At 39.3% G+C, this 14,053-nt stretch overlaps 2 protein-coding genes across 2 annotated transcripts in view; one reads left to right on the top strand and one right to left on the bottom strand.

Annotated features, from left to right (window-relative positions):
* The window catches only part of CLVS1 (clavesin 1), a 97,421-nt gene extending 91,563 nt beyond the window's left edge, over positions 1 to 5,858 (top strand). Inside the window, exon 6 of the mRNA XM_068187926.1 lies at positions 4,074 to 5,858. Coding sequence (XP_068044027.1) covers positions 4,074 to 4,161 — 88 coding nt within the window. The 3' untranslated portion in view covers positions 4,162 to 5,858. The remainder of the gene's footprint in view (positions 1 to 4,073) is intronic.
* A 1,193-nt stretch (positions 5,859 to 7,051) lies between these two features.
* Positions 7,052 to 14,053, bottom strand: part of ASPH (aspartate beta-hydroxylase) — a 110,820-nt gene continuing 103,818 nt past the window's right edge. Inside the window, exon 25 of the mRNA XM_068187976.1 lies at positions 7,052 to 9,489. Coding sequence (XP_068044077.1) covers positions 9,339 to 9,489 — 151 coding nt within the window. The 3' untranslated portion in view covers positions 7,052 to 9,338. The remainder of the gene's footprint in view (positions 9,490 to 14,053) is intronic.

Here is a 14,053-nt window from a genome sequence, read left to right as displayed (position 1 = left end):
CCTCTTTCCTTCACAAATCCCCTGAAAGGAAGCCCAGCACAAAAATGTCCTCACTCCTGTGGGCTGCAGCACATCAGCATTCTTGTGAAGAAAAGCATAAAATGAGAGATCAGAGAATTGGGTATGTCTCTAAAGACAAACATGCTGGCACTTCCTGTTAGCTCAGCCCAGGATTTTGTACTGTATTTTTTTATGGGAAACAAAACTGACACCCAAGAAACAGCAGTTCCTGTGAGCTGATTGACTGTAGCTGTACTCTGAGAAGAACCCTCCGAAAACAGCACAGCTAGGAGGTCTGCATCCAGTCTTCTTACATGGTTTTTGACTGAATTGGAGAGAATTGCATAGAAGTGGCCACACACATAAAGCCATCTGTTCTCTTAGACATTGATGTACATACCTATGGAGTGCTGTCATTTGAAAAATATGGCCAGCCTGCTGGAGAAACAGCTGGGTATTGTTGATTTTCCAGACTTCCAAATATTCTTGCTGAACAGTAAAACAACCATGGGGGGTTTGATTGACACTTTAAATGGACCACACTCAAATGGTACCTAGGGTTCAGAAGTGAGACTGAGATTTCATTCCTCTTTCCATTTTCATTTTGTTCTCCTAAGAAAGGTTACCTAGCCTTGGAATCTAGATTAGTAAAGTCTATGGACATTAACTTGTCTATTAATTACTTCAGATTTAGCTCCTAGTCCACTGTGATCACATACTCTTACAGGAGCTAAGTCTCCCACAGGGATCATGTTAAAGAAAGACAGGCACAGTGTCTGCCAGCTGAGGGCAGTGACCCTATCTGTGTGAGACAAACAATTGTCTACTTGTGTTAAAATTTAAGTCAACCAGATTCTCCACAGACAAGTATCTTTCAAACTGGTTCCTGAGAATTTTTAGCTGAGAAAGGAAGGAAACCAGAAGGTTTTGAATTCACCTATAATCATTTATAATTGCAGAGTTGCAGAACACACAGGACAAGTGTCACGTTTCTGGTGAGTACTGAAGATAATATAGTGGAGGTGAATATTGAAGGTGTGAGGCAGTTGTGGCTATGATATGTAGGAAACATTGCCTCATAAGTAATGAAATCTGTTCTCTCTGGTTTTAACAGCTGAGAATGCATCAGAGCAGGGACTCGAATGTAGGTAACCCGTGAATCATATGTTTATACCATATGTTTAGAGCAAGTCAGATGAATAGCACCCTGAGAATGTCTATTTCTCTGCCATTTATAGCACAGAGTGACCATAGATGTCTGATGATGAGATGAATCAAAACACAAGTGACTAAAATGTATTGACAGGAGAAGGCCAGTGCTATTTCTGTTTCCTGCTTAGATGATTAGTTCATATCTGACTCAGGTCAAAATGACTTGGACATTTCTTGAACATGATAAAGTAGCTGCATTCATCCTGCAAGTATAATTAATTGGTTTTAGGCACAATGATGGCCTCTTGGCCTCCTTCTGTTACTCCAGGAGGACATGAGTCCTCTAAAGTCTTTTATAAAACCAAGAGCCATAACCTTCAGTTATCTAATCAGTTGTTTTGGATACCCTATGGTGCCTTAAATGGCCAGAGATATCTATGTTTAGCAGCAGAATGCCATCCACACTGTGAAGGCTGACACCCCAAAGGCATAATTGACTTTTAAAGAAAATAGTTGTCATCAGGATAGAGAAAGATGAATTGAAATGGTTCAGAAAAGTTGGTATTTCTGTGGGCACAGAATCACAAAAAGGTTGAGGAAGAAACCTCTGGAGATCTTCTACCCAATCCCCTGATCAGTGCAGGGTCAGCTATAGCAGGTTGTCCAGGATTGTGTCTATCTGGATTTTGAATATCTCTAAGCATGAAGACTCCACAACCTCTCTGAGCAATTTGTTTCAGTGTTTAAATATTCACCAGTAAAAAAATGGAAGTTCCTATATTTTCATCTATGTCTGTTGCCTTTTCTGTCACTGAGTATCACTGAGATGATTCTTTTATGTTCTACTACTCCACCCCATCAGAACATATTGATATGGAAAGACAGCAAAACAGAAATGCTTTTGTCTGGTGCCATGAAAAACTTCTGCTGGCCATGGGATACCACCACAATAGTGTCCACTGCATTGACAGGGCCAAAGAAAACAGAATAGGACTTGAACACAGAATTTGGGATTATGTTGATCCCAAGGTGGTGTGCATCCAAGTATGGTATGGTGGAGAACCTGGTATCTTGCTGTTAAAGAATGCAAGAATTTTTGAGTGTGTAATAAGATGAGAGCGGAGATGATCAGCAGTGATCACAAAAGGAAAAATTTTCAGATTTTTCACAGTTGACTTAGAGCAGAAACTTTCAGCTGTGTGCTGGGAAATACTGCAAAGGATACACAACTTTTTATATCCATTGAAGGGCAGTGGGTCAGACAGAAACAATACACTGGTAATGAGTATTAATCAGGTACTATTAATTGATAATTTAATCTGGTAGCCAAAAAGAAAATATAAACCTGGTGATGTTGCGATTTCAATCCATTCTGTACAGTTTGAAAGCCACATGATTACTTTTTGCTGCATCATTCTAGAAATATTGACATTTAGCATAATCTCCCAAATCAGTTGCTTTTCTATATTAAAATGCAATCATAAATCACTATTCATGTCACACATCTGTAAAAAATACGCAGTGAAAAATTTAGGGCAAACATAATTTCTTTGAAAATTATGGCATGAAGTCTTCCCATTGAGCATCCAGTTTTTGTTATCTTTCTTTGGAGATTTTTTTAAATGAAATTTTTTATTATGCTTTAATGAAAGCTCCAGCATAAGAATAGGAATAATAATCATACAAGTTATTCACAGTCACAGTATTCCGTCCTGCAGCACCAAAGGATGTAATTTATTAAGGATTCTTATCAAAAGTGAGGTGACATCTAATCTCATAAAATAGCTAAAGCATAAATGAACAATTGGGAACTACAAATGCATCATGTATGGAATGACAGCTACTCCTAATTCTAAAAGCTAATCATGAGAAAACTGGCTCTTTATAACAATACTATGCACTATGTGAATGCCTCGTCTGGATGACTTTAGCCCCACTTATGAAAAAGTTCCCCTTCTAAAATTTCCAAATTCACTCAGAGATCTTGCTCTGAAGTTCATTGTCTCATCCAAACTGGGAGGCAACTCCTAGCCCAAAACAGAGAAAATGGAGGATAACAAATCTCTGTAACAATAAATTCATCAGATCCTCCTTCCATAGCTCAGCAAGAAAACATTACAGCACACAGACCTCAGAAAATTAAATAGTCTTGAATTTTCCCACAATTTTGATCCCATTCAGCTTTTGTTACTGCAAGAAATCTTGAGGCTCCTCTTCCTCTAGTGTTTACTCATTTTTCCCATGTTGGAAATTTCTTAATCCATTAACAATGAAGTATAAACTATGCTTGCTTCCCACCTTGAAGACAGAAATGAATTTTAAATGGACTTAACCCTGAGTAAATTGTCCTTCAAGAGTATGGACAGGGAGATAAAACCCCAGGATTGGGCACACCAGAAGCTCCCTCATTATCATATTAACTCTGTCTTCTTTATTGCTCTTGGGTACCCCATGGAAGCTCTGCCCCATAAAACCCCACATCAGGAAAACGTGATTTACTTGTATTTTTCGAGACTTGCAACAAGCGCGAGCTGTGACTCACTCCTGCAAGCGCCTGTGCAAATGACTTTGCTTTCCAGTGAGCAGCTGCACGTGTAGCTTTGCCTAGGAAGACATGGAGCACCAACAGACCTCACGGTATTGCAGGACCAGGTCTTTAAGTTGCTGAGCACATTGAGCACTAGGGATAGTAGGTAAGCACGAAATATTTTGAAAGCATTTGAGATCTTCAATGACTCCCTTCCCTGCTTGTATTTAAAGGAGTGTTTCCCAAATTCCTTATGCTTTCCGCAGAAAAGAATTAAAAAGCCATAAAGATGAAAATAGACTAAAGCAAAGACCACAAAAAGAAGCACAGGGCCCCAGGGAGGTGAGTGCTTCTTCAGCAGTCATTACTATCATGTGTGTTTTTCTGCATTCAGGTCCCAGTCTGTGGTGGAAGCCGGCACGCTGAAACACGAAGACCAGGGGGAAAGTGAGAACACCCAGCCACTGCTGGCTCTGGACTGAGCTCTCACGAGCCCCATGGAGATCCATGAACAGACCTCCACCATAGCAGAACCCCACGGAGCACAGCACACACAGAACACGCACGCACACACGCGTTTCGCTTGACAAGTCCTTCGTGTTTCCTGACCAAGTAACAACTGTCACCAGCCATCTGTCCCCGTGGCCAGCGCTGAACAAGAACTGAGAAACTTCTACTGACACAGCAGTCTGTCCATATACAAAGAATTGGATTTATTTTTTTTTTTCCTCTTTGACTTGTGACATTAAAATATTGGTAATGGTGGGACTGCATTCTCTGTTTAAAGAAACCAGGGTGTGTTAATAGTGTTCCCGAAGACTCCATCAAGGATGTTCATTTTATAGAAGTCAAGGTTGTAAGAGTTTTAAAGAAAAGCATCTCAAATTTAAACTTTATGCTGTAATCAGCAAGTGTAATCTGGGTTAGAAGGCAAAATCATCAGCATCTATAGAGTACTTGAGCATTACAGAAGGATTTTGCATTTAAAAAAGAACCCCAGTGCCAGCATAATGCCATTCAACGTGACACTTTGTGACTGCCTCATCCATGCAGCTTATATGGGGGTCACATTTCAGTATCTAGCAAAAATTGTTCTTAACTTTTGAAGCCCTTCTAAAACTGCCACCTAAGTGGAATGAGCTGTGTGAGCAGTAGACACACACAATTTGAAATGCAATTATTTGATTTTAATAATGATTAAAATTTCCACAGTCTACTTAGGAGCCTATAAGACATGTGCGTGTGCATATGTGTGCACGTGTGAAGGGGCTGGTTCCAGGGAGACACACTGGACAAATTCCAGCAGTGATTAATGGTTCAATCCAGATTGTTTCCTTTAGGTCACAACAGCTCTGCAGAGCCATTTACCCCCTTCCCTCCTGCAGTCAGGGAAAAGTGTAGCCAGAAAGATATGCTGATTGCAGATGCGGGCCATGGTTAAAATGAAAAAGGAAAACTTAGAATTATTATTCAATACAAATCTCTGCTAGAAGGAAGTGTTGAAGAATAGAAGAACTGAAATGCCAAAGATCAGTTTGTTATATCTCTGTTTGCTCTAGATGCAAAGAGAGTACCATCCCTTCATTGAAACAGAAGCTAGATTGAAGAAATAAAAGAACAATCGTTATCAAGTTGCATGTGCAGTGACTTTATTTCCTAAAACAGTTACAATCACTGTACACACATTAAATCTTCAATTAAATTGCCATACAGTGACAATTTACTAGAACAAGCGGTTGGCAACAATATATCAAAGGTAGCAGTGTAAACCATCCAAACAAACTGAGATGATAATGGGCACAAGGGTTTTTAATGTGCACTGGAACACCCACTGAATTCTCAAGTGTTAGGCTGAAGTGATGATATAGTTCAAGTGGACATGGCCAGCCCTAACAGATGGACTAACAAAATACTGCCTTTATCTACAGCAACACTTTATGCCTGCACAGGGCAGAAAGGACATCCTGCCAGATCCTATCAACACACCTGGAATTTACCCACTAGTTTTTGTACAGAATAACCTCACTCAGACTAACCTCTTACTGCAGCAACATGTCATTGATATAAAGCCTGGCCTCCATGATAGAGAGCCAGCCTTTAAGGCTGTGGATGGTCCCAGCAAGGCAACACAGGAGTCAGAAAAAGAAGCAGAAGCTTGCAGGAATTTATAAAAAAAGATGACGGAGCCCTTTTATCTTTGGGGTTTCTTTCATCCTCCCCCATATGACATCATCATCACCTATTACAGGAAACAAGGATGTCAAGGTCTGGTAGCAGCTCCTTTCTCTTCTCTGGGCTCACAGAGACTAAAGCAGAAAATAAAAACCCAAAGAGACAAAAAAAGACAGACATTTGCTATTATACTGCAGCATTGAGGAAGAAATGCTTTGGTTTGTGATTTTTCTCTGTTAATACTCTTACCCCCACTGCCATTGAATCTTTGTGACGATCTGTTACAATCTCTGTTCATTAAAGTGGGTCTTGTCATGCCCAAGAAGTGCAATCTAGTGCAATCTGAAATCTAGTCCTTGAGGATCAAACCTCGCAAGGGATAAATTACTTACTTTCTTTAACTGTGATATGAATAAATACATAGAATGCCTTGTATATAACTGTATGAAGCCTGCATTTAACCATAGGCTCTTACGCAGATTCCGTGCAAGCAAGATAACAACAGGCAGGGAGAAACATGGTGATGAGTACATTCTGTGTTACAAACTATATTGCCCTTGTCTGCCATTTCCTTCTGTAAATAAATCTTAAAAAAAATGCAAATTGCAATGGATTTCCATTGAAAAAACCACTTCCCTTCACTTCTTCCCTTGGCATTTCCAATGTTGAAAAGCTTTTCCAAGACAGAATACCACTTGGCAAACAGGAACACCTAAAACAATATGCCAGTAATTCCCTGCAGAATTTCTGCTCTATGTATCCTCCCCACGTACAGAGCTAATCCAGTAACTGTACCTAACAAAATTATCCACTCTTTGCTCCCTGACAGGTGGGCATAGAATAGATTCCCTTCAGTGCTGCAGGAACACCTTGTCTTATTTGAGGTACTTAAGATTTTTAAATGGCCAATGTATCATTACACAATCTAATAAACATTGCTGCTCTGGCACACACACATCTTGGGGAGATTACTTTTATCTATTTGCCAATTTTATCTATTCACCAATTGCAATTGGACAAGATAAAGTATGAGCCTAAAATAGGAACAATGAAATTATCTGAAGTATGGCATGGATTTTCATAAACAAAGCTCCAAAGCTTTTACGACTCCTTTAGCATTTACTCTGAGCTATAGAAACTAAAATGCAACATTAATAAAAATATTCCTAAACCATCAATTTTTGTTTAAAAAGTTCTTGATTTTTTATTTACACCCACTGTCTTTATTTTAGAGAATTACCTTATAATTTGTACTGCTTGATCACTTCTAAAAGATATAAAATACAGGCTTTAACTTGAAAGCTAACAGGATATTTAAAAAACATTTTTACTCTTTTACTCCCCACAATAAGTACCTTATTTCCAGTTTTGCATGATTTCCAAATGATCTCCAAAAGTATTTTTATATTATGCAAAACTTATTAATCTTTACAGATTTTCATTATTATTAACTGAGAACTGTTACTTTCTTGTACATTGTGTATAGTATCATGATTATTTTTGATATGGACAACATGTTAAAATCTAATTCTCTTAGCTGTCTAAAAGTGACTCTTGATAAGAGAGGGTTTATCAGTTTAATATTCAAAAAAGGAAATTAAAGTGCACACTTCCAGAAACTGTTTACACTAATTTATGGTGCAGTCACCATGTGTTATATGGCATTACAAGATTTAATGACCTAGTAAAATATAAGAATCTGAAAAGCATTCAGTTTATGGGAATGCAAAGCTCTTATCTGCAGTTTGCTTCAGCATATGTGACATTCAGGTCACGATAGTCCAATGCCATGACGTAGACTCTGCAGTAATAAACCACTGAGTACTACACAAATAAAAACTGTTCTGTGTCTTTTGGACAAGAAAGTCAAAGCTACAGAGAATAAGTAATCTCAGTGCCTCCTTGCTTAGTGTTTGTCACTCACAACCCTCAGTAATGATGCCCAGAGCATCCTAGCACACCTGTCCACACCCAGCTGGTGGTGCGGGTGAGGAGATAACAGCCAGCCAAAAACATCAGCAGCACAATCTCTGCTCTCTCTCTCCTGTTAGTGTTCTTAGAAGTTAAAAGTGGAGGGTCCTGCACACTCCATCTCTCATTAAACAGTACAGACCCAAAAGATCTGCCAACTGCTTAAACACCAAACTAGTTTTCTTTCTTGAAAATAGGCCTTTCTATCATATAGTAAATTCTGTATGGCAAATACACTGCACACTGTAAACAGTACTGGGATCAGACTACTTCAGCATTATGTCACACATTTCAAGACAAGGAAAACACCATTAGGCCAATTAGAGGCTCATTCTAGCACTCTGTAGGATGCTGGCAGCGGAAGTTAATACAAGGTAATAACTTGAAGGTCTTCATCTGCTCTGCATTCTGGCAGGAAGCCAAGTTAGACCTTGTCCTTCTGCCCAAAGCACAAGAAATTCTTCTTTTTTTTTTTTTTTCTGCTGAATGATCACCCAAGGATAGCCAAGGAGGAGCCCCTGGAAGGAGAAGCCCCAGACCCTCGGTGGGTAGAGAAAGGATATTACACCAGAAGCTTTTGTAATGATAGGAGAAACAGCAGCTCACCATATAATCCTAAGAATGGTCAAGTACTTCAAGATCTGAGCCTAAAAATGTCAGATTTGCTCAAAATTTTCCAAAATCACATTATCAAACTGAAGGTCACCTGCTGACTAAGAGAATTATTCTGTTTTAGAAGAACAAAGCTTCACTAGGCAGCTATTATGCAAGTTTCTGTTTACATTTCCATGAAGGCAAAAGAAGGCCACACTTGGCAAAAATGAAATTTGTTCATATATTGTGTTTTCCTTCTGCTGATCGCTAGAGATACACTTGTATATATATCACCTTTTTAAAAAATAGTGGTTAATTAAAGAAGATTTGTTCATAATTAAGCTAGAAAAATACAGTTACTCAGGTAGAAAAAGTACAAAACACATATAACTCATTCACATTATCTACAGTGATATCATAGGGACGTATTCTATGCCTAAAGCAGCTAACATTACACCTGCATACTGATTTTCAAAGTCGATTGTGTGCATACGTTTGCAAATATCTTACATGTTGCTTCCCAGACAGAAGGCCAGTAAGTATTCCCTAGATGTAAAATTATAAATCGTGTGCCTGAATATAGTCAAGCACATGACTGACCGACTGGTTTTGTAAAGAAAATACAGGCATGGCAAAAACATCTGCACATTCCTCAGTTTAAAAATCTATTGCTTTTTGGCTGACAAGACTTGTGTTTTAGAATTGCAGCCAGAAAAACAATACACATCAGTGCTGTATCAGTATGAAACAAAACATGGCTTCTTTTTTCTTTTAAACCAAGTCCACTCTGATTGTAGAATGTCATCCTTACCTTTTCTTACCCCTAAAATGCTTGTATACTTTGTATGCTGGATAAATTAATCTTATTTTCATCCTCCAAAGGAGCTAATACCCCTCTGCTCCACACATCAGAGGAAACCCCCTAAATAGCAGGAAGGGTACGTCTCTGTTGAGCTGTTAACTCAGGGTGCCACACATCCACAATGAATATCAGGCGATAACTTTCAGCATCCTGCCATACTTCGTGTTCGAAAGAGTCATCAAAAATAAGAACTTTCCCTTCTTCCCAGTCTCTGTAAAACAAAAAAGAACATACTTTAGTGTAGTATTTGAAGTGCCATGGAGCAGGTAAGCTATAGATCAGCTCTGAAGATGCTCTTTGACATATGAGAAAGATTTAAACAGTACAGATTGCATAGTCAAGATTTCACTGCCTAATCCAGGGAGACTGGAGTATGGGAGCTTTAAAAAAACTACAGAAAGATCAGTCTAATGGACCTTCATATTACTGAGGGAACCTTCCTTCTCATTCTGCACAGTTATGGTGTATGTTATTTATTATACTTTTAGTTACCTGAGTGGGTATAGTACTGGTGTGATAATCCACTTCACTTCTAATCAGATACATCAGTGATGTACATCAGTGATGGAAACTGTGGGAATGACTAGTAACATGGTCATACGGTTCAAAAATAAATTACTTTAAATCAATTTGCTTTTTCTAAAAATCATAACAATGCCTTTGGAAGGTCATGTGGTCCAAGCCTCTGCTCATAGAAGGACTCACTGCAAAGTTAGATTCAACTTTGAGGTTAGATGAAATATTAGAAAATCCACTAGTGAAGAGCCTGAGATATCTGCAACCATGGGCACTCTACCATCTTCCTGTGAAAACTCCCTTTTACCTAGATGAAAGTTCCTTCACTGTCACTTGTGTTCATTACCTCTCATTCTACAACTGCACCACTCTGAAAAGAGTCCAGCTCTGTCTTCCTCACAGTCACCCATTAATAGTTAAGAGAGTAACTAGGCTACTCTATAGCCTTCTAGTTTCCAGACTCCAAACCAGTTCCTTGAGTTTCTCCTCCTAATCGTCTTATCCATCCTCCACTGGAGTCCCTCTAGTTTATCAATTACTTTTTTTGTACTAAAGTATCCCAAACTGGACACAGTACTCCAGAGGCAGTGTCTTGAATGCAGAAGAGAGAGGAAAAAACTGTACTGCTCAAACTGTTTCCTACAAATTTACTAACACAGTCTAGTACACAGCTAGACTTCATCAATACAAAAGAGGATTTTAAGTCATGTTCAACTTGGCCCCTGGAGTCCTTATATCCTTTTCTGCAGAGCTGTTTTCTAGGCAGTTATTACCCAGCCACTACAGCTGCAAGGTGTTTATCTGTTTTCAGCTACAGGGCTTTGCTTTTACCTTTGTTGAACTTCATCACATTTCAGCTGGCAGCTTCTCCAGCCTGCTGAGACCTGGATTCATCATTTTGAAGAGAAGTTTAACACCTGATTATACACCTCCAGGTGAGACTGGATGAGTAACAGTCAATGTAACAATGGTCAAAGAAACATTCCTTCCTAAAGCCACTCTACCATGAACACACACTCAAATTTTTTAACAGGATCCCTCAGGAGCTGAAGCAATCCAAGAGGATGGATGCCCTCAAGGGAAGTAAGCACTGTGAACAGTAACAATGGTAAAGAAACAAAGGCATTGCCTTCAAAGATGGAAATGCATTGCTTAAGCTCACTCAGCTATATTCATTTACAGAGAAAACAATTTTCTTTTTTCAAAAACAGGGTGAAAACTAGGTTCATACTTCCAGTTCATCTCCATATTTTTAATTCAGCAAGAGGAAAAAAGTAACCATCAACATTTATGGGTTTGTGCTGTAAGGTTCTGAAGAGAAATTGAAATAGGATCAATTGAAATCAGCTAAACATAGTTTTTCAAAAAAGCATAACATAGTAAAAAAAAATCACACTTGCATGCGCATGCCTTAAAGGCCTAGATAAACAGCCTTTTGCAGGTTTCAAATATGATCATGTGGGGTTTTTTGTTACCACATCAGCTATCTGGTAACGAAAATGCTGTATGTCACACAGACCCTGAGTTACTGGTACTGCACTAAAGTTACACTGGTTTTATTAAAGTCCATGGGAGTAAACCACTTGTAATGCTGTAATGTGGTAAAAAAATTCAAGCGGACTTTGGGTTGTATAATTAGTTTGGTTTAGGTTTTTGGGGTTGGTTTATTTTTGGCAGTTTTCTCCTGGGGTTTTTTGGGGGTGGTTGATTTTGGGCGGGTTTGAGTAGGGTTTTTTTGGGAGGTGGCTCGAGGGGTGTTTGGTGGGGAGGCTTGGAGGATTTGGCTTTGCTTTGTCTGAAGCAATTGAGATCTAGTGTTGTTTTTCTTGTTGGGGGAAGTAGCTGGGTTTTCTGTTGGTTTGGGGTTTTTTGAGATTTTTTTTGTTTCTTTTTTATTCTTTTTTCTCCTTTTTTTTTTTTTTTTAATTAAATCAAGTCTGAAAAGAACTGCTCTAAATAGCCTGAAAGTGCAACTCAGTTAAGGACAATAAAAACCCAGGCACCCAGATGAAGTAGCTTCAGAGGTTAAAACCCCCGCTCTATCATTTGCATCATAATGGGATCGGCTGTTTTGCACAACAAAGAAAAAGTCATAAAGCTGATGGGACTATTAGTCCCTTTTGAAAAGGCTACAAACCCCACTATTAGCATGCAAATAAATGTTTTCTAGAAGCCTGATGGTGTGAGAAACACTTCTCAGTAGTAACACAGGGACCATATTGTTCTGGTCTGGTGCTGAGCCACTTTGGGTTAGTTTCCAGATAATTTTCCATATCAGCTCTAGTGTCTCCTGTTAAAGGTGAGATCCCAGACTGGCTTCTGCATAATGGCTCTAAGCTTCACCTTCATTTCAACATAAGGTTACCTTCCTTGATAGCGATGTTGGATTATGACAACTAGATATGATTTACCTACCATTTCCATGCATTATACCCTGCACTTTACAGAGCTGGGACTTCAAAATGGCCAAGTGACCTAAAATTATCAATGCTACACAGAACAAGAAACATAGAATCATAGTAGTTTGGGTTGAAAGAACCTTTAAAGGCAAAACCTGCAATGAGCAGGGACATCTTCAACTCAAATCAGGTTGCTGAAAGCCCTGTCCAGCCTGACCTTGAACGTTTCCAGGGATGGAACATCTATAATCCCTGTGGGTGACCTGTTCCAGTGTCTCACCACTCTCTCTATAAAACACTTCTCCCTTATATGGCATCTAAACTGACCCACTTTTAATTTAAAAGCATTACCCCTTGTCCTGCTGTAACCTATCTGATACAAACTCTCTCAATCTTTCCTAAAAGCTCCCTTCAAGTATTTAAAGGCTATTATGACGTCTCTCTGGACCCTTTTCTTCTCAAAGTCAAACAACCCCAGCTCTCTCAGCCTTTCCTCATAGCAGAGGTGTTTCAGCCCTCTGATCATCTTTGTGGCCCTCAACTGCAAGGTACACCAACTCCAAACAGCTGCAAAAAGCTCTTTTGCAAATGAAGGAGTAAACGACAGCACTAGACTGTGCTGATTTGCCTGTCCATCAAATGATGAGTTGCATTGTAACCCTCTAAACAACCAGGTTGGGTGGCATAAAGGTAACCAAGCATTAAATTCTCATTGTTTCTGTTGGCTCTTTCACGCACACAGCAGTGGCACAGGAGGCCAGAAAAGGCTTGATGCTAACCTTCCTCTTCCAGCCAGCTCTCCTATTGGAAACCACCAGTTTACCACTGCTCTGAACCACCAGGAGGAAAGGAATGGAAATTGATCAAGCTAAGTCTTCCCCCTGACACCATTCCCTTTGCCAGTAGTTCACATACCTCCTCTGCCATAGGGGAAGGATATATAAAAGCCCTTTCACTGCCTGCAGTAGACAAACTTTGGAGTGTTTCCAGGGAAAATCTTGCCCTTGTTTCTGAATGTACAGCTCTTGCTGTAAGCAACTAATCTTAACACATTTCAGCAGAAGTTGTAGTCAGCTCTTGAGTGTTTTACATGTGAAATGAGTATGTCGGACGCATAAGACTGAACCAGGTTCTGGAATCTGGACACTGACATGCTCTATGTTCTGTCTGCAGCAACAGGCATTTTTCTGCTCTTGACTTCGAGGGAGTGTCGCTACCAAGGAGGTAGTTAAGTTCATTCTCCACAGGATTATCCCTTCTGTCCAGGTTAAGACGAAGAAGGGTGCCAGCCTTATAACAGGTGGTGAGCTGAGGACACCTGCTCTCTTGGCAGCAGAGCAAAACCACTTTTTTGTTCACACCAGCAACTAAACAGCCACCTAATGGTAATGCCATGCAAACACCACCAATCTGAACTCACATTAATGTCCTAAAGTGAAAAGACTCCACGCCTCTATATCAGTCCTCTAAGACAATTAGCTACCTCTCCCTCCACCCAACTTGTTTTGGATATTGGATTGGAATGCTGGAAAAAAACTTCCGTCACTTCCTAGATGTAGGCAGTGTAGGTTGTAACACTGACTAGAAGCTACATGTTGTCAGGAGAGTATAGTAACAACACTTTTGGTTATTAACAGCTAGATACTTCTATCCTCAAAATTTCCAAAGATTTCCAGTTGTGGTTGTTTTCAAATGTTATAAAAAAAAACTCCTTTGCAGTCATGCAGACAGGAGTAGCATTTCATTTCTCAATATCAAATTAATTATATTTATACCATTAATTACATTATTACATTGAAAATAATTCAAAATTAGCTCTTGTTGCTGTCAGAAGCTGCAGAATCTTTCAAAATATATGTA

This window comes from Anomalospiza imberbis, chromosome 1 (genome assembly GCF_031753505.1).
Source record: "Anomalospiza imberbis isolate Cuckoo-Finch-1a 21T00152 chromosome 1, ASM3175350v1, whole genome shotgun sequence".
Taxonomy (NCBI): domain Eukaryota; kingdom Metazoa; phylum Chordata; class Aves; order Passeriformes; family Viduidae; genus Anomalospiza; species Anomalospiza imberbis.
Note: the sequence above shows the minus strand (reverse complement) of the source record. Positions and strands in the feature narration are given on the sequence as shown.